Genomic DNA, 20618 nt, shown 5'->3' with positions numbered 1-20618 from the left:
TATTGATTTTTTACAGAGAGGAAGGGAGAGAGATAGAGAGTTAGAAACATCGATGAGAGAGAAACATCGATCGGCCGCCTCCTGCACATCTCCTACTGGGGATGTGCCCGCAACCCAGGTACATGCCCTTGACCGGAATCGAACCTAGGACCTTTCAGTCCGCAGGCCGACGCTCTATCCACTGAGCCAAACTGGCTTCGGCCATAAACATTTTATTTGTTTTCACTTTTTGGCTATTAGGATTAATGCCTCTGTGAACATTCACATACAGATTTTTGTGGGAACATAAGTTTTCACATGTGTATTTTTAAAATTTGAATTTCCTGTCAACATTTAAAATTAAAAATTAGAAAAGTTAGTAACTATGGGCCATCATTTCTACGTGCCAACAATGGGCTGTACCTGAATAATAGTTTACCCTCCTTGGCTGACTCACACTCTCCTGTTTACTGTAGTCCTCTCTTGTGTTCCCTAAAATTGGCCTTAGTTCTCAGTTGCTTGATTTCGTACTTACATTTTGTTGTTTTCATAGTATAAAGTGGGAAATATTTATAATATTCATGTCTCTATCAAATATTAAAAAAACAAAAGTAGCCCGGCCAGTGTGGCTCAGTGGTTGAGCATTGACCTATGTACCAGGAGGTCACTGTTCAATAAAGACATATCACACACACACACACACCCCATAGAAGTAGACCAAGAAAACTGGGAGGGGGGGCTAACTTTTGCAGAAGTGAAGAATATTCCTTCAATTATAATAAGTAAAGTAACCTACAGATGAACCTCTTGTGGCCAGTATATTAGCATATCTGATATAAAGCTTAAATTCAGCTTTATATCACCAATAATGTACTTTATTGTAGTATTGTAGTATTACTCTGCTCTGCCTGTCATAATAAAAGACTTAGTTTGGGAGCTTAAAGAACAAATTTATTTTTCAACTGTTCTAGAGACTAGAAGTTCCAGGTTGAGGTGCCTCAGTTTCTGGTGAGGGCTTTCTTCCTGGCTTGCAGATGGCCACCTTCTTTCTGTGTCCTCAGATGGCTTCTTCTATTTGTGTGTGTGGAAAGAGAGTGATCCAGTGTTTCTTCTTCTTCCTATAAGTCTACCAGCACTATTGGATTAAGGCTCCATCCTTATGACCTCATTTAACTATAATTATCTTCTAAAGACCCAATATCCAAATACACTGAGTGGCCAGATTATTATGACCACCTGACGTTTGTAGGCAAATTAGCTATAATTTCACACTGAAGTTGCTAGAGGGCCAGACCATTATAAATAGGGAAGCAGGTTGTTTACCACGACAGTAGAAGTGATTTTTTTCTGAAGATATGGGTAAACAACGCAATTTAACAGCCTTTGAACGTGGGATGCACACACACACACACACACACACAGTGGCCAGATTATTAAAACCACCTGGCGTTTGTAGGCAGATTAGCTGTACACTGCATCGTATGGGATATGGAAGCTGAAGGACTTTTTGAACACCTTTGCTGTCTGCAGTTACCAAGATAAAGCATCTCCAATTCGCACAGCAACACAAGGATTGGACAGCCAAGTATTGGAAAAAAGTCATGTGGTCCGATGAATCACGTTTCCAGTTGCATCATGCAGATGGCAGAGTGAGAATTTGGCGGAAACAGCATGAAAGCATGCATCCCGCATGCATGAGTACAACTCTTCAAGCTGGTGGGGGCAGTGTTATGGTTTGGGGCAGTGGCCCTCAAACTTTTTAAACAGGGGGCCAGTTCACTGTCCCTCAGACCGTTGGAGGGCCGGACTATAGTTTTAAAAAAAAACTATGAACAAATTCCTATGCACACTGCACGTATCTTATTTTGAAGTAAAAAAACAAAACGGGAACAAATACAATATTTGTGTTTGCATGTGGCCCGCGGGCCATAGTTTGAGGACCCCTGGTTTGGGGTATGTTTTCCTGGCATGATTTGGGCCCTTTAATTCGTGTGGAACAACATCTAAATAGCACAACATACCTAAGAATCTTTGCTGATCAAGTTCATCCTATCCCAATGGAGATGGCTTCTTCCAACAAGACAATGCGCCATGCCATGGTGCTTGTATTGTGCAGGAGTGGTTTCAAGAACATGAGAGAGAATTTACCTTGCTTAGGTGGCCCCCACAATCACCAGATCTCAATCCAATTGAGCATTTGTGGGACAAAGTTAAAAGAGCCATCAGGCAGCTGGTTCTACAACCATTAAATCTCACAGAACTGGACAGTGCTATTCATCAGGCATGGTGTCAGATTCCTTGCATCACCTTTCAACATCTCGTGGAGTCAATGCCAAGAAGAATCGCCGCCGTATTGAAGACAAAAGGTGGCCCAACGAAGTACTGATGGGGTGGTCATGATAATCTGGCCACTCAGTTCAAAGGCTGTTAAATCGAGTTGTTTACCCATATCTTCAGAAAAAAATCACTTCTACTGTCGTGGTAAACAACCTGCTTCCCTATTTATAATGGTCTGGCCCTCTAGCAACTTCAGCATGAAATTATAGCTAATTTGCATACAAACATCATGTGGTCATAATAATCTGTCCACTCAGTGTATAGTCACTTTGGAAATTAGGGCTTTCACATATCAACTTGGGGGTGGGGCATAATTTAGTCGATACTTGTAGTATTATTAAATAATCCATAGTAAGAATTATGATGGGTAATGGAGAAAGATAAGTTGGTATTAAAGTTGACCAGGAATCAAACCCTCGGCCCTTCAGTCTGTGGGCCAACACTCCAACTACTGAGCCAAATACTTTTTTTTTTATCCTCACCTGAGGATATTTTTCCATTGATTTTTAGAGAGAGGGAAAGAGAGGGAACTATTGATGTGAGAGAAACACACATATTGGTGCCACCTGCATGCACCCTGACCAGGGCCTGGGCCAGAGAGGAGCCTGCAACAGAGGTTTGTGCCCTTGACTGGAACCAAACCTGGACCCTTCAGTCTGCAGGCGAAGGTCTGTCCACTGAGCCAAACTGGCTAGGGCCAATTTGCATTTCTTTTATTTTTATGTCACAAACAATAGGAGACAGACCACAATACTTAAGAGAAAGATTTGTGCTGATTTGGGCGCGCGGGTTAAGGGGAGAGGAGATTAAAAAAGGAAGAAGAGGGAGAGGGAAGGAAAAAAGCAAAAGCTCTTGTGATTTGAGAATTTGTTAAACTTTTTTTTTTTTCTGATTGAGTTTGTTGTGCCTTGGATTAGAAAGAGAACATTTATCATATATAATTTTGGGCATAAATTTTGAACCTGCACATCCTGCATAAAAAGAACATACTGATGGCAAAATTTAAAATTGTAGGTAATATCTGAAACTTAAGGTCTTAGAGGAGCTGGGGTGCTCTGGGCCTTATGAATTCCCAAACCTCTCCAGCTGAAGCTCTCTTCCAAGACAAAACTCCACAATGCCCTTTGTCCAAACTGTGGTAATCAACTCCAAATTAAGTAGGATGGGAGCAGCAGTGACGAGCAAAAAAGGAAGTTCTAATAAAAGCATGGTAAAGGAATAGGGTTAATCTCAGTGTAGATCACTTTAATTTTGAATATTTTACAAAAATAACAGATGGGGAGCTCTAGATCTATCAAATTAGAAAAACTACTTGACAAAAATAATCAACTAAAAAGGATCAAGGTAAAATGTTATAGGATTACAAGAACAAGAGAATAAGGAACAGAATACCCCCTACAGAGAATGAAAGCATATCCAAAAGACATTCTCACAAAACATATGAGAACTATAACTTCATCGGTTGTAGAACTCAAGAAATAAGATGTTTCAAAAAAACAAAAGAAACATCTGCCCAAACGTATGCAAGAATTATTGTCTTTAAAAATTAGCAAATGGGCCCTTGCTGGTTTGGCTCAGTGTTTAGAGCCTGAAGGGTCCCAGGGTTGATTCCGGTCAAGGGAATATGCCCAGGTTTCAGGCTCAATCCTCAGTGGGGGATGTGTTGGAGGCAGCTGATCAGTGATTCTCTCTCATTGACGTTTCCATCTCTCTCTCCCTCTCCCTTCCTCTCTGAAATCAATAAAAATATATTAAAGAAAAATAAAATAAAAAGAATGACCAAGTTTAAAAAAATAGCAAATGGTAGCTGTATTTTTTTTTTAATAAAAAAGAAATGAACGAAGTAAATTTAGAATTCTAGAAAACACTGCTCACATTGTCTGAGCACAAGCATATATGCAATCTTATAATCTGTAAAGATTTGAGAGAAAGAGAGAAGGATTTGAATATAGGCAAAGAAAATACAACGGGTCTCTAAACAAAAAGTCAAAGCAAGGGTACAGACAACAATACTAGACTGTGTTTAATTAGCAAAACTTCCTGAAGTAAAGATGGGAGTCTGTATGTTGAAAAGACACTGTATACCTTGGAAAATGAACCCAGAACAACTAATACCAAGACATATTCTAGTAAAGCTACTGTTTTTTGAAGAAAGAAATACTTTAGTTATCCAGACAAAGGGACCAAGTGACTTAAGGGAAAGAACACCAGGCTGCTCAATGCCAGAAGAAAATGTCATAGTGTATACCAGGGGGGGAATATAAGACAGGATTTTATGTCCAGCCAAATTGACTTTCAGATAAAGACTGCAGATAAACTGTTTCAGTATCTATTTTCCCATTAGCCTTTCTTTAGAAATCTTCTAGTAAATGAGTTTCAGATAGCCAGAATTACTAACAAAACATCAGTAGTGGGTGATATAGAAATAAATATAATTGTATTCATTTGTGTGGCTTGATATACATTGATATATTCTCTACCTCTGTTTATGAGAGGAATCTAAGAATAATGACATCCCAGTAGCAATAAGCCCTCTTACCTTTAGATTTTTATTTTAAAACTAGAGGCCCGGTGCATGAATTCGTGTATTGGTAGGGTCTAGCCAGCCCACCCTTGATCGGGGCCCAATCAGGGCCAGGGGGTGCTGCGGGCGGTTGGCTGGCCCCGCCCCTGATCAGTGTTGGGGGGCTGATTGTTGGCGCGGCCAGTCAGCCCCACCCTCAATTGGCGTGGGGGGACTAACTGGAGGTAGGGCTGGCCAGGAAGAAGTGTTGAGGGAGGTTGGGGGGGGGGGGGCAATTGGGCCAGTTGGCTGCTGCAGTGTGTGTCTTAGTGACCGGTCGTTCCGTCGTTCCAGTTGCTTGGCTTTTATATATGTAGACTAGTAGCCCTGCACACAAATCCGTGCACCAGTAGCTTGCTGCCCCGCCCTCCTGTAGCTCCCCCCGCCCCCTCTCATAGCTTGCTGCCCTGCCCCCTCCTGTAGCTCTCCACCACCCTCTTGTAGCTCGCTTCCCCACTCTCTTGCTGATCCGTGATCTGGTCGTTACACAATTGGTTGTTATGCTTCACGGTGTAACAACCATTTGCATATTACATCTTTATTATATAGGATATCATTTTCCAATAAAGGGAACCAGCAATCCTAAGAGACAAGACTGATTCAGAGGAAGGGCATATAAAAAACAGGATGAACCTGGAACATCTTAGATTGGCAGAAACTAATACGTGAACAAAATCAGAGTTGGGGATAGACACTGGATAGGTAACTAGCAATGTCCTTCACTGTTAACTTATATAGAGCATTCAGTGTTTCGTTACACAGTGATTCTGGTTGGGATGGTTTGGAAAGCACATAATAAGTGATAATTAAATATTTGTTCAATAAATGAATGAATTGGCTTTAAAAATCTGTAGTACATAACACTTCTCTTGATTCATCTCAGGTTTGTCAAGCACTGTTGTTGCTGCATTGTGAGTTTTGAAGTTTATTTTTCCTTGAGTTTTGTCACTTGAAATTTCATGTCTCTTAAACTCATTTGCATCTCTTTTATAGTTTCTTTTGACAAAACTTTGGGGACATGCTTGTATGACTGAATGCCCTTCTTACCAGTTATGATTGTTCTTTAAAGGTTCATTTCTCTTATGGTTCTCCTGTTCATTATACAGTTTCAGGGACACGTCTATGATGGTAATTGTAGTTGTAGAGTAGTAATTATTGTCATGTTTTTCTCTTAAAAGAACTGAGCCAAACATAAAAATACCAAGGATTTTTTAACATTTTTTAATTAAGAGAAATGTGAGTTAGTGAAGGTAACTTAGTCCAGCTGCTTTATTTGTAGACGAAGAAATGAGGACCAAAGAGTTTGTGACGTGTCCAAAGATACACCACTAGCTGAACCTAGGAGTCTTGAATCTAATGTTACTCCTCATTTTTATTTTGCCATGTTGTCACTCAAATCAAAATCAGTTTAAAAAACTGAAGAGAAATTTTCATTCACCTCTTCCAAGTAAAAATATAGGTGTCATTTTGCCTGGCTGGAGTGGCTCAGTTGGTTGAGCATCTTCCCATGCACCAAAAGGTTGCCAGTTCGATTCCCAGTCAGGGCACATACCTGGGTTGCGGTTTTGATCACTGGTCAGGGAGCATATGGAAGACAACCCATCATTGTTTCTCTCTCACTTTGATGTATCTCTCTCTCTCTCTCTCTCTCTCTCTCTCTCAGCAGATTCTTGGATGAGGATTAAAGAAAAAAATAGAGGTGTGACTTTTATTCCTTTTTCAAAATACAAATTTGAAATGTAACTGTAAATTTAAGGTGTACACCATGTTACTTTGACACACATATATTATAATATGGTTGCTATTGTAATGATATTTATCACATTACAGACTTACAGTACAATATGGTCATTCTGTCATTTTACCTATTGGGTGAGAGTCATAATGAAGTCCTGAGTTGCTTTCTGAACCAAAACATATAGAAGAAATATTAAATTGTGTTCAGTAAACTCTTAGTATTAGGCTGAAGTTATTTTTAAGTATGGTATTCTATATCTTAATTGTTAACTAAGAAGTTCTTTTAATTAGATTTGCTGATATGCTAACCAATCTCAGTGAACAGGAATTTAGCAAACCTACTTTATCAGTGGGAAAGGGATGACATTTCAATTAGGTAATTACTGTGATGTCTTTAATTTTATTAGCAGCATGTATAAATTAAATCACTAACAATGTAAAGAGGGAGGAACAATACTTATATTATATCTCAGGGTCTAAATGGTTCCTAGTGGTTTTTTAATTTTTATTTGTAGCATGATTGAGCATAAAAGAAATAGTTTACAATAAAATTTCACTTTTTAAAAAAATAGTGAATTCTTGTACAGTGGGGCCTTGACTTACGAGTTTAATTCGTTCCGTGACCGAGCTCGTAACTCAAATTACTCGTATGTCAAATCAATTTTCACCATTACAATGAATTGAATGCTGGGCTGATGTTGTGGCGTTCACTGTGACGTTCGCTGCACCAACTAGCGGTGGGGTATCTGAAGCTGACTCGTAACCCGAATTTTAGCTCGCAACTCAAAGCAAAAAATCGGCCGAGAGACGGCTCGTATCTCGAAAAACTCATTAGTCAGGACACTTGTAAGTCAAGGCCCCACTGTATAAAATATTTCCTACTTCATCTCACTTCTATCCATTCCATTTTATTGCCATGAAATACATTATAACTGTGGTTTTTCAACTTGAGAGAATCCATTCAAATTTTTTGTAACTCTTACTATCTTGGTAAACTTCATTTAGAATTGAGGTTTTTCAGTTGGCAGGATAGGGTGAGGTTTTACGCAAATGTAAGTAAATTTAGAATTCTAGAAAACACTCCTCAGATTGTCTGAGCACAAGCATATATGCAATCTTATTATCTTATATATAGATTATGCCACTTATTAAATATGGCTTTTGTTTAAATTTGCACTATTAGGTACTCTGTAAACGTTGAACATATGTAATCAATAAAGTAAAAAGACTTGACAGATAGCTGACAGACAACCCTGGCCAGTATTACTTAGTGGTTACAGGATTGAACTGCATACTAAAGGGCGCAGGTTTGATTCCCGGTCAAAGGCACATACCTGGGTTGTGGGTTTGCTACACCCCGCCCCCGTCGGGGTGCGTATGGGAGGCAACCAATTGATGTGTCTCTCTCACATACATGTTTCTCTCTTTCTCCCCCTCTCTCCCCCTCTTCCACTCTCTGAAAAGCAATGGAAAAAATATCCTTGGGTGAGGATTAACAACAACAACAAAAAGAATTGACAAATAAACCTAATAGTTTATTTGTAAAATATTAACTCCTGGAATGTTAGTAGCATTTAATAAAGTAAATTATAATAAAACCACATTAGGGAGTGTTATATGATTAAGTGTAATTTTGGGATAAAGCATTTAATATAAGAAAGTACTAATGTTTCAATGAAAAAAAATGGCAACATGATCATAACTTTGTCAAAAATATACAAGACTAGAAGGAAGTAACTTAAAATATTAGTAATGATTATCTGTGGGTATTAGGATTATGGGCATTTTTTCCCTTTGTTTTTCATTTTCTGTACAGAATTATGTTAATTTTATAATCTGAATAAAACATAAAACAAATTTTCCCACTGCCATTCTCATGGTGCCTCAATGAAAAGAAGTGCTCAATGACTTACAAAGAACAATCATCAGTTCTTCAAACAAATACAGTTTTTTGGAAATGTTTCATATAATATTTTTAGTTTCATATTTTTGAGCCATATTTTGAGCTTATATAAGTTATTTGAGCTGTATAAATATTTGCATTACATTGAGAACACTGAAGCTAAAATATAAAGCAGAAATCTGAGTCATTCTAAATAATAGTTTTTTAATATCTAGAGGTTATACTTTAGAGTAATTTTCTTTAGTCACATTTTATTTTTTATTGTTAAATGTCCAGTGACAAAAGTTACCTCTTTTATGAGAGAAACTTCAAATGGAAATATATGTTAAGCTTTTTATATTTTATATATATTGATTGCTTAGATTCATGTAAATTTTTTCTGATTTTTAGAGGAACAGAAAGAAAATGAAAAGAGGAAAAGTGAAGAGCAGCCAGTAGATTCAGAAAACTGTTCTATACCCAATGCTCTGGAAGAAACCACTGTGAAAATAGAAAAAGAAGATGAAAAGGAACTTGTGAAAATGCCAGTTATAGTAAAGTTAGAAAAACCTTTGCTGGAAAGTGAGGGAAAAAAGATTTTCAAAGAAGAAAGTGATGCCTTCAAGGAAAATGTCAAACCCATTAAAGTCGAAGTGAAGGAATGTAAAGCAGACCCTAAAGATATCAAAGGAGGTGTGGAGAAGCTGGAGCCCGAGAGACTGGAGTTTGGTGGCAATGTTAAATCTACTCAAGAAATTACTGAGAAGTCTACTGAAGAAACAGAGAAACTTAAAAATGACCAGCAGGCCAAGATACCACTAAAAAAAAGAGAAATTAAACTGAGTGATGATTTTGACAGTCCAATCAAAGGACCTTTGTGTAAATCAGTTACTCCAACAAAAGAATTTTTGAAGGATGAAATAAAACAAGAGGAGGAGACTTATAAAAGGATCTCTACAATCACTGCTTTGGGTCATGAAGGGAAACAGCTGGTAAATGGAGAAGTTTGTGATGAAAAGGTAACTCCAAATTTTAAGACAGAACAAATGGAGACAAAGTTTTATGATACAAAGGAAGATGGCTGTAGCCCCTCTAAGGATAAAAGTGTCATCGTGGAGGGAAATGGAGCAGAGTCCTTAAATTCTGTCATAATAAGTATAAAAAAAGGTGACCTGGAGAAAGAAGTGGTCCCTTTAGGGAAAGATGCAGAAAGTTCAGTATCAGTTGTAGAGACCCAGAGTCCAAAAGAACAGACAGAGGAAACTGGTCCTCCAGAAATGGAAACCTCTCTCGAGGCTTCTGAGATGGCAACTGATCTCTCTTTAAAAACTGCTTTATCTGCTGCTGAATCCCATACCATGAAAGTTGAAGAGAAGTCTCCCAAAAATAAGGATAAGCGCCCACCAGTCATAGAATGTCTTGAAAAGTTAGAGAAGTCCAAAAAGACCTTTCTTGACAAGGACCCACAAAGATTGAGTCCAATACCAGAGGAGGTTCCTAAGAGTCCTCTGGAATCAGTAATGCTGGGCTCTCCTGGGGCTGCTGAAACTTCCTCACTGTCTGACATGGCTGGGCATTGTGAGAAACCCGCCTCAGAAAAAGATATGGTGGAGTGTCAGAGCACAAGTTCTGTTGAGGGTCAGTCCCTGCAAAAAACAGACTCAGAAGTTCTGAAAGCGGATTCTGAATCCATGAAGGTAGTAGAAATGGACAACCTGGACAATGCCCAGACCTCTGGTGCAGAGGACCCTTCTGACACAAAAGGTTCTATGCAAAAAAACAAAGTTAAATATAAGTTGATTCCTGAGGAAGAAACCACTGCCCCAGAGAACACAGAAATAACCTCTGAAAGGCAAAAGGAGGGCATCAAATTAACAATTAGGATATCCAGTCGGAAGAAGAAGCCAGAATCTCCTCCCCAAATTCTAGAACCAGAAACCAAGCAAGAGAAGTCTGAAAAAGAAGAAGAGAAAACAAATGTGGGTCGTACTTTAAGGAGGTCTCCAAGGATATCTAGACCCACAGCCAAAGTGGCTGAGATCAGAGATCAGAAAGCTGATAAAAAAAGAGGGGAAGGAGAAGATGAAGTGGACGAGGAGTCAACAGCTTTGCAAAAAACAGACAAAAAGGAAAATTTGAAAAAAACGGAGAAAGATACAAATTCTAAAGTAAGCAAGGTAAAATTTCTCCTACTTTCAGATTTAATTTTTATTTAGAAATATTTGGCTGTAGGTATTTGTAGCTTTTGCTTTTGACTAGAGTCATTCAAAGAAAACTTTAAAAACACACATATCTTCCTATATCTGAGATGTCTTTTCTTAGTAGTTATCCCCAGACATTTTATTTCCGACTGTCTAATTATCGTTTAAATTTTTTCTTTATTACAGGCAACAAAGGAATATATTCTTTCTGCAAGCTACTCAAATAATACCCAACCTATAGGATTGAAAAATGAAAATGTCCTATAAACATTAGTAGCAGTTAGTTTTTAATTCTTTTTCCATACATTACTGTGTATGTTCATAAATATCTATTCACTTAAAAAATAAATTGAATCAAATATTTTCATTTTTATCTGAGTTTTTCACTTAACAGTGTATATTTGAACTCTTTCCACATCAGTAAGATATAGTCTACATTTTGGTTATTAATGGCCACATAGTATTCCATAGTGTAGATATAACTCAGTTTCTTTGACTCCTCCCTTATTGATTGACATTTAGGTTGTTTCCAATTTTTCACTATTGCAGGCAATGCTGCTTTGAAGATCATTTTGGACATGAGTGAGTATTTCTTTAGAATAGACTCCTAGAATTGGATTTGCTGGGTCAAGGGGCATGTATATTTTATTTTTTGACAGTTATTGACACATTTCTAAAAATGGCCCCATTATGTACCCTCTCATTATGGGTATGAAAGTGCCTATATTCCCCAATATAAAATATTAGTCTAAGAAGTCAGAATTTTTTTCTGATGTCTCTCTTATTTAAGCAAAATTTAGTACCAGTCTTTGGCTAGTCTATGGAAGTTTGTTATAATTAGAAGTGCTACTTATATTTTTAATTTATTTAGTGATCAGATTGTTCATCTTTGTAAGTGATCCTCTATTGCCTGGAATACTGAATTTTTAATTCTTTACTTTGAAAAAATTTCCCCTTCTGCTAGAATTATGTTGGTCTTTGATAAGGACTTATACTGTAGAAATTAATTTAAATATAAATTTAAAAATTGTGGCCTAGCTGGTTTGGCACAGTGAATAGAGTGTGGCCTCCGGACTGAAGGTTCGGGTCCCGGGTTTAATTCCGGTCAAGGACACATACCCTGGTTGCGGGCTCGATCCCCAGTAGGGGGCATGCAAGAGGCAGCCAATCAATGATTCTCATCATTGATGTTTCTATCTCTCCCTCTCCCTTCCTCTCTGAAATGAATAAAAATATATAAAAATTGTGCTACCAGTAAGTAAAAAGCAATTTACAACATTATAAACTTACTCTGAATAATATATTTTTTAAGTTTGTCAGAATTTTTATGTGCATTTCTGAACCATTAAAATTTGTTGTATTAATCTCTGATGTGGAAATTTAAAACTTTGTATAATTAAAATGTGAGAATATAGTGCTGTATTATAGAGCCTTTAAAATGTGCATGGCCTTTGACCCAGAATTCTCTTCGAGGAATTTATCCTAACTACAGAGCTATGTGTAAAAGTTTATATTTACAAGGATACAGTTGAAAAAATGGGAAACTACCTAAATGTCTGTCTAGTAGAGGACTAGAGAAATACAACTACATGATGGCATATTATATAGTCATTTACAGTGATGTTAGGAGAATATTTTATGACTAGGGAAAATATTTATAAGACAGTGTTTATCATAATACCCTCCAAAATAGAAAACATAGTGGGAATGTATACCAAAATTAAATAGTAGGTATATCTGTGAAGATGCTACAATAATTTTCCTTTTCTTTATGTATTGACTAAATATTCTGCAAGGAACATATCGTAGATTTTCTTTTTACATTCTTATACAAATTATATCAATTTTTTATTTTATACAAGGTAAAAACCAAAGGCAAAGTTCGATGGACTGGTTCTCGAACACGTGGCAGGTGGAAATATTCCAGCAACGATGAAAGTGAAGGGTCTGACAGTGAGAAATCATCTGCAGCTTCAGAAGAGGAGGGAGCAAAGGAGAGTGAAGAAGCCATCCTAGCGGAGGATGATGAACCCTGCAAAAAATGTGGCCTTCCAAACCATCCTGAGCTAGTGCGTAATTTTCACCTCACTGGCATGCTATGGTTTTCCAAAGCCTAACTCTTCTAGGCTTGATCATGATTTAAATTTTTTAATGCTGCAGAGCTTGTGTGTACAAAATAACCTTTATTTCTATTTCTTAAATAACCCAGTTCTGGGAAGGTCAGGATCCTGCTTTTATTCTGCCTAGCTAGCTGTTGTTATTTCCTCTTAATAAGAATACACTCCTAATTTCTCTCACAAATCTATGAAATTATTCAAATATTTCTGTTCTGTTCTAAAGTGCCAGCTATAAATAAGTAAGGCCTGAGATCTTATTGCCTTGCTGTAACAATGTATAACTCAAGTAGTTAACCTGGTAGGACTTACATCTTTAGGAAATGGGCAATTCTAAAAAACATTTAAGAGCACAAATATATTCAGATATAATTTCAGAAGGATAGTTACCAATTTACATGGAACTTTCTTACCCAGAAAGTAAGTAACCTAAATCACGAAAACCAGTTCCTACATATATACTGGAGGCCCAGTGCATGAGATTCGTGCACTCGGGGGGCATTGAGGGTGTCTCTCAGCCTAGCCTGCGCCCTCTCGCAGTCCGCGAGCCCTCGGGGGATGTCCGAGTGCTGAGCCTAAGCTATTAGTAGGACATCCTTAGTGCTGCCATGGAGGTGGGAGAGGCTCCTGCCATTGCCGCTGTGCTCGCCACTGCTTCTGGCTGAGTGGCACTCCCCTTGTGGGAGCACACTGACCACCAGAGGGCAGCTCCTGCATTAAGTGTCTGCACCCTGGTGGTCAGTGTGTGTCATAGTGACCAGTCACCCCACCGTTCAGTCAATTTGCATATTAGCCTTTTATTATATAGGATTTCTGCAATTCATAGTGCTTTCTAAAGAGCCTATTGAAGAAACACTCTTGATATGCCCAATTCTATGCAACTATTCTGTTCTTTTGAGTACATTTGACTTTAAAGGCAGGCTCCAACTATTAAATAGAAGGAAATGTAAAGAAAGAGGATTCCACATGGGTAGAATTGTGTGGATCAGAAACGTTTTGAGATCCTCTAAAGTTTGGAAAATTCATATGAAGTGGTTCTTCAAGGCTCTTTTTTCCTAGAAAGCAGTGTGGTGTGATGGGAAAAGCATGGACCAGACAGACTTGGCAGCAGATCCTGCTTCCACCACTTATCAGGTGCTCTCTTCTCTGTATCTTGATATCTTCATTATATAAATAGGAATAATACCACATACTTCTGAGGGTTGCTTTTAATGTTACATAAAGTTGGCCAGCGCATCTATTATGTGTTGAGTTAAAGTTTTTTGTGATTTACTTGTTTTTTTTCTTAATGTTGAACTCATATATGGAAACTTAATCAGTGAAGTTTATCATATCCTAGTAGTTTCAGAGGGTTCAAGTAAAAGATATAAGAGGAGAGTAGATGCTGAAATTACTCTGATAAGACCCTTCTAAGCATTTTTATGATCATCAGGCTGTGAAAGTTAGGTCAAGATTTTTGTGTGGAGGAAAGCCAAAAGAAGATATGAGATAGTAGTCTTTTCTGCCCTTTAAACCAAGTGAAAATCAACACTTGTACTCTTTTTCTGTTGTTTCCTAATATCCTTTTTTTTTTTAAATCCTCATCTAAGGATATTTTTCCATTGCTGTTAGAGTGGAAGGGAAGGGAGGAGAGAGAGAGGGAAGGGAGGAGAGGGAGAGAGAGGGAGGGAGAAAGAGAGAAACATTGATGTGAGAGAGACACATTGGTTGCCTCCACACATACCTCGACCAGGCCAGGGATTGAGCCTGCAACCCAGGTACATGCCCTTGACTGGGAATCGAACCCCATGACCCTTTGTTCTGTGAGCCTACATGCTAACCACTGAGCCAAACCAGCCAGGGCTCCTAATATCTTCTTTTTTTTTCCAGAGAGGAAGGGAGAGGGAGAGAGAGGTAAAAACATCAATGATGAAAGAGAATCATTGATCAGCTGCCTCCTGCATGCCCCCTACTGGGGATTGAGCTCGCAACCCTGACATGTGCCCTTGATCGTAATGGAACCCAGGACCCTTCAGTCCGCAGGCCGATGCTTTATCCACTGAGCCAAACTAGGTAGGGCCTAATATCTTTTTAAACTAAGAGTGCATTTTAACTGAGGCAACCATAGATGTTGATGACAAACGGGTGTGAGGAAATGAGAAGTAAGGAAATGAGGTGAACAGAAATGACATCGAGAAGATGAAGTTGCACCTTTCTTGGCACACACAGGATTTTTATTTAGTCAGTTATCTTAACAACTGCTCTAAAAATCCCATTGCTGGTTACTGTGCCAAAAGGGAATATCAATTGGAAACTGGAGATCCTAAATGGCAGATTTCTTATGCCATTTGTTTAAGGATAATCTTAAACTGCCAAGCAATTATTATGTGTTAAGTGGTAGGGAAATGAGTCTGAATTAGAAAGACATGGTCCTTGTCCTCATTGAGCTTACTGCAGAAAAGCAGTAAATTTATAAATTAGTGTAGAATCCAGATGCTGTAGTCAAAATACATGGATTGCTTGAGACTTGGAAATCTTGCATAGTAATATTTATTTTAATGGGATTTTACCTTCATTGAGGAATAGAGATAATTATTGTTTTAGAGATAAATTGATTTCTAAAAATTTAATTTTGTTATTTGAAATTTAGATTATGCTTTAATGTAGAAACAATTTGATAAATGGAATCAGGTGCCCAGGTTTGTCTACATATGCCTATGTAATCAAAAAAATCTGTTAGTCATATAACTGAAGTATTGAATTCTGGTATTGACAGCAAATGGTGATACACTGAAGAAGGGGGAGGATACTTTTTCACTTTTAAATCACTGCACATGTGTACACATTCCACTCTCCTCCCTTCACCCACCATAGTATATGTTAGCAATTCAGAAATTACTTTACATATATACTGGGTTTAAACAAGTGAATGAAGTGTAGATAATAGGAGCAAGTTTTCTCATTGTCAGCGAAAGTAATTACAGATAAGCAAGGCTGAAGGCTAGAATAAACTCTATGGTGCTGGATTAGAGCTGGAGATATTAGTATAAACTTATACTTATTTCAGTATAGACATGTGCATATGGATTGCTATACATATATGTATTTCCTAGCTCTGTTCTCTGAGACAATTTAGAAGCAGTGATAACCATTAGCAGTGAGCACTCAGCATTTAAATTTTGGTTTCTAAATACCATTTTCCATTAAAGGAACCGGGGTTTTGGGGAGAAATGGCTAATTCTTAGGCTCGGGTAGAGAAAATATAAGATACTAGTGACCCGGTGCATGGACTCGTGCACATTGAAAGGAAATTAATTAGAAGGTGGCCTACAGGGTGGGACTGGGCAAGACGGGCAAGACATGCCCTGGAGCCAACCTCCTGCGGTTCCTCCCCAGCCGGCCGCACCTGGGGTGACACCATGGCTCAAAAGGCGTCTGCGGAATTAGCAGGGTTGCTCCGGCAGGTGGGGTCCCTTGGTTTGGCCTGCGGGGATCAGGACAAAACCGGCATCCGACATCCCCTGAGGGGTCCCCGAATGCAAGAGGGCACTCTGCAAAGTTGCTGTCATACAGGGTGTGGAACACAAACGCAAGTGTGCAGTAAACCAGATTCAGTGTAACAGTGCCCAGCAACAACATAACCCATGGCCAAAGGTGGGATTGCACAACCCCGCAAAGAATTGGGTTCCCTCCTCTCTGGTTTTGGGGTGTGTCACCTGAGAACTGCCGCTGCCAACTCACTGCAGCTCGGTAGCTCCTATGTTGGCAGCCCCTGGTGGTCAGTGCGCGTCATAGCGACCGGTCGGATGGTCAGACACTTAGCATATTAGCCTTTTATATAAATAGATAAATGTGTGGAGTATCCTATAGTGCTGGGAAGTAAGGAAATGCTTCAAAAAAAAAGATGCAGCCCTAGCTGGTTTGGCTCAGTGGACAGAGCGTCGGCCTGTGGGTTCAGTTCTGGTCAAGTGCACATGCCTGGGTTGTGGGCTTGATCCCCAGTAGGGGGCATGCAGGAAGCAGCCAGTCAATGATTCTCTCTCATCATTGATGTTTCTATATCTCTCTATCTCTCTCTCCCCCCCTCTCCCTTCCTCTTTGAAATCAATAAAAATATATTTTTTAAAAAAAGATGTAAATGACACAGCCAACCTGGAGCTCCCAGTGTGTCCATAGCTAGAACAATTTGAATTTGACAAGTAGTAATTTTATATTATAATCCAAAGAATAAAATAAATATTCATTAGTTCACCTTGATATAAATACATAATTGAATAAACGAGTAAATGTGGGATAAGGGGCATAATTTCTTTACAGAAGAATTCCAAATAACAAATGTAGAAGGCATGAGAAAAATAGAGAATCACCATTAGAACACCACAGTAGTAACTATTGTAAGCAAGTACTAAAACTTGTGGGTGAAACCTGAAGGAAAAACAGGATATTTGCGTAGCTTCAGCATATTATTCATTGCTGTGTAAGTTTTATCTTCTATCGACAAATTCTTTGATTACGCCTTCCTCTAGATCAGTTGTTCTCAACCTGTGGGTCACGACCCCTTTGGCGGTTGAACGACCCTTTCACAGGGGTTGCCTAAGACCATCCTGCATATCAAATATTTACATTGTGATTCATAACAGTAGCAACATTACAGTTATGAAGTAGCAATGAAAATAATTTTATGGTTGGGTCACAACATGAGGAACTGTATTTAAAGGGCCAGAAGGTTGAGAACCACTGCTCTAGGTAATGGAGCTTAATTCCCCTCCCCTTGAGTATGGGCTGGGTTTATCACTTCTAATGAGACTAAAGTATGGAAAGTGAAAATTAGTAACTTTAAAGTAGTGAAAACCAACTACTGGAACCAAGTGATCAAGGTTAATTATCACCAGTAATTAGTCAGATTGATATCATGTATCCTCAGATATGACACAGTGAGCAGGGCACTTCATCTTTGTGGGATTTTTCTCCAAAATCCATAACTTCAGTCTAATCAAGAGAAGGTATCAGACAAACCCAGGTTGAGGGGAGTCTACATAATATCTGACTAGTATTCTTCGAAGTATAAAGTCTGTTGTTGAGTTAATAATATTGTACTAATGTTGATTTCTTAGTTTTGGTAAATGTACCGTGATTATGTAAGATGTTAACAGTAGTGGAAGCTGAGTAAAGAGTTTATGGGAACTCTACTATCTTTGTAACTCTTTGGTAAATCTAAAAAAAAATTTTAAAATGAAGTTTTTTTAAGTCAAATGTTCATAAATGTACCATTTTAAATTTTAGAGACTTGGTCATCTTAAATAACAAAAAAAACATCAGTTTAAGACTTTGTATTTGAACATGATGATCCTAAGAATAGTTCCTTTCCCCTCTTCCTACAGTTCCTTCTACATTTAAATTTATATGATAAAGTGAACCATGAATGATTCTTACAGATTGCTAATTGAAATGCTATTTAAAGTAGATTTTTAAATTCCTATGTATGGTAGGATAGTTTGTGATGCTTGTGCTTTATATAAACTCTTTTATAAAAAATTTATTGTTGCAGCCCTCATGGCACATTGGAAAAGAATTGTAACTCTAGTTCAGAAAGAACTTGCTACTTTTCACTTAATTTTATAGTTTACCATTTTCTTAATTTTTTATTTATTATTTTTTTAATGGCATGTTAGAGCCCTAATTATCAGAGCTTTTTTATTATGCAAATAAAGAGTATAGTATATTTCTTATAGTGCTAAGAAATATCTTTATTTTAACTCAAGTCACTGAATTTTAGTCATGGAGTTAGGTTGGTGTTAATATCTGGTTTATTTCAGATTCTTCTGTGCGACTCTTGTGACAGTGGCTACCACACTGCCTGCCTTCGCCCTCCTCTGATGATCATCCCTGATGGAGAATGGTTCTGCCCCCCTTGCCAACATGTATGATCCAGCACACATCTCTTTTTCCAGTCTTTGGTTTTATAGTCAAATTAGTAATACTTCTTGACAGTTGCTAAACATTTTATATCTTCAAAACAATTTGTAAATATGGTTTACCTTTTGTTTAAATTTCTGTGAAATTAGAAACTATTGAAAAGGCTACCCTTTACTATTATCTCTTAGGTCTTCCCTTAATTTTTTTAAAAGTAATTCTCAGAAGATCTGTGATTTTTGTAAAATTATAGTCTCTCCTCCCCCTTCACATTTGTTGAAGGCACAAAGAGCCCCAAATTAAGATAATATACAAGCTAAGAAATAGTTTCTTCATATTATGTATCCCTTTGTGTCATCCTCCTTTTCATTTCTTTCTGCCTCCCTTTGTCAGTAGTTTTGTAGATGGTTTCATGAATTATATACCATTATGATGGTCTATGAATAGAAATATGGATTCTATTTATCTCTTATTTTGAATCAGGTGAATTATTTCTTTAAGTTGAAGAACAGGATATTTTTGTGCACTGTGCCCAAGGCGTCCTTTCTCTCACAAGCCCAGTCTCATTTTCGTTTAAAAATAATGGGCTGTATTGCATTTTTCAGTGAAGTGGACTTCTCTGGCTTCGCATAGCTTTATCAGTTAAAATTCTTCAGTTCTGTTCTGTCCCAGTAATCATGTGGCATGGTTTTGTAGAGTTTTTCTTTCTCTTTTTTAAAACTAGTGATTATTGGCACCATTATATTTCATTGTGCATATAACTCCCTTAAAAATGTTTTGAGATTTAAAAAATTTTTAAATCACTATTATGTTTACAAGTTGAACCAAATGCTATTTTAAACATTGATTTCTGCCCACAAGGAAGGCATGAATGTGTTTTCTGGCAAAGTTCTAAGTTTCTCTAATATGTGCTTTATATGAACGATACTGTGCTCATCTTCAGTTCAATGAATGTTGAGGGCACCACTTTATTTAATCAAACACGAGGACATATCAGTGTTCACCCATATGTGGCCTCTTATCAGCTCTCATAGCATAACTATCCACAAGTTAACATGCAAGTGACAAATGATTGTGGAAAGGTGTTAAAATTATGTTCATCTGTTTGGCTGTTTCAGAAACTACTGTGTGAGAAATTAGAGGAACAATTGCAGGATTTGGATGTTGCCTTAAAGAAGAAAGAGCGTGCTGAACGCAGGTATTGTCATATGTGTGTTAATATTTTACTTGGGAATTTGATGGCAGAATTGTCTTACAATATAGATCGATGTGTGTATCTAAAGTGGGATTGGAAAACTATCACCTGTGGGCCACCTCTGGCCTGCTTCTTGTTTTTGTATTGCCTACTAACTAAAGATGTCTGTATTGTTTTTAAATGATTGAAAAAAAGATCAAAACAACACTCATTTCATGACACCTGAAAATTATATATTCAGATTTTATTGACCTTAAATAAAGTTTTATTGGAACACTGCCATGCTCATGTGTTATATATTGTATATGGCTGCTTTTGTACTACAGCAGCAGAGTTTAGTAGTTGCAACACAGACCTTGTGACCCACCAAGCCTAAGTTGTTATCTCTCCTTTTACAGGAAAAGTTTGCCAAGCCCTGCTCTAAAGTATTTATCAGAATCTTCTCTGAATAAATATTGGTCCAAGTGTTGTGGGGGATATGTACCTAAGTATGTAGTGAGTGCAAGAAAACTGTAAGAACTAGTGTTTGATTTAGTTTCCTGTGTGTCACGTCTTTGGGTGGGCAGGATTCACACAAGTCCAATAAAGAGCATTTAAATGCTGAACTGTGTCCCATCAACCAGAAAAGATGCTCCCTCTTCAGTGTGCCACTGCACTGTGATCTAAAGCATTTGAGAGGCTTGTTGGAGGAGATAAAGCTGGAAGTGAGCCTCATCTC

General features: G+C 37.9%; 1 protein-coding gene across 9 annotated transcripts in view; it reads left to right on the top strand.

The window, feature by feature from the left end:
• Positions 1-20618, top strand: part of RSF1 (remodeling and spacing factor 1) — a 130062-nt gene that overhangs the window by 84820 nt on the left and 24624 nt on the right. The window contains exons 6-11 of one of the 9 annotated variants that reach the window (XM_081100085.1): positions 6546-6578; positions 8910-10675; positions 12562-12768; positions 13873-13947; positions 18609-18713; positions 19824-19903. In XM_081100085.1, coding sequence (XP_080956211.1) covers positions 6546-6578; positions 8910-10675; positions 12562-12768; positions 13873-13947; positions 18609-18713; positions 19824-19903 — 2266 coding nt within the window. Of the gene's footprint in view, positions 1-6542; positions 6579-8909; positions 10676-12561; positions 12769-13872; positions 13948-18608; positions 18714-19823; positions 19904-20618 lie in introns of all 9 variants that reach the window. The other 8 variants (XM_081100086.1, XM_081100084.1, XM_081100087.1 and 5 more) reach the window with 8 other exon arrangements.

This window comes from Myotis nattereri, assembly GCF_964212035.1.
Source record: "Myotis nattereri genome assembly, chromosome: 9".
In the NCBI taxonomy this organism is placed as follows: domain Eukaryota; kingdom Metazoa; phylum Chordata; class Mammalia; order Chiroptera; family Vespertilionidae; genus Myotis; species Myotis nattereri.
The sequence above is the reverse complement of the archived record's forward strand: the minus strand, read 5'-3'. Positions and strand labels throughout refer to the sequence as shown.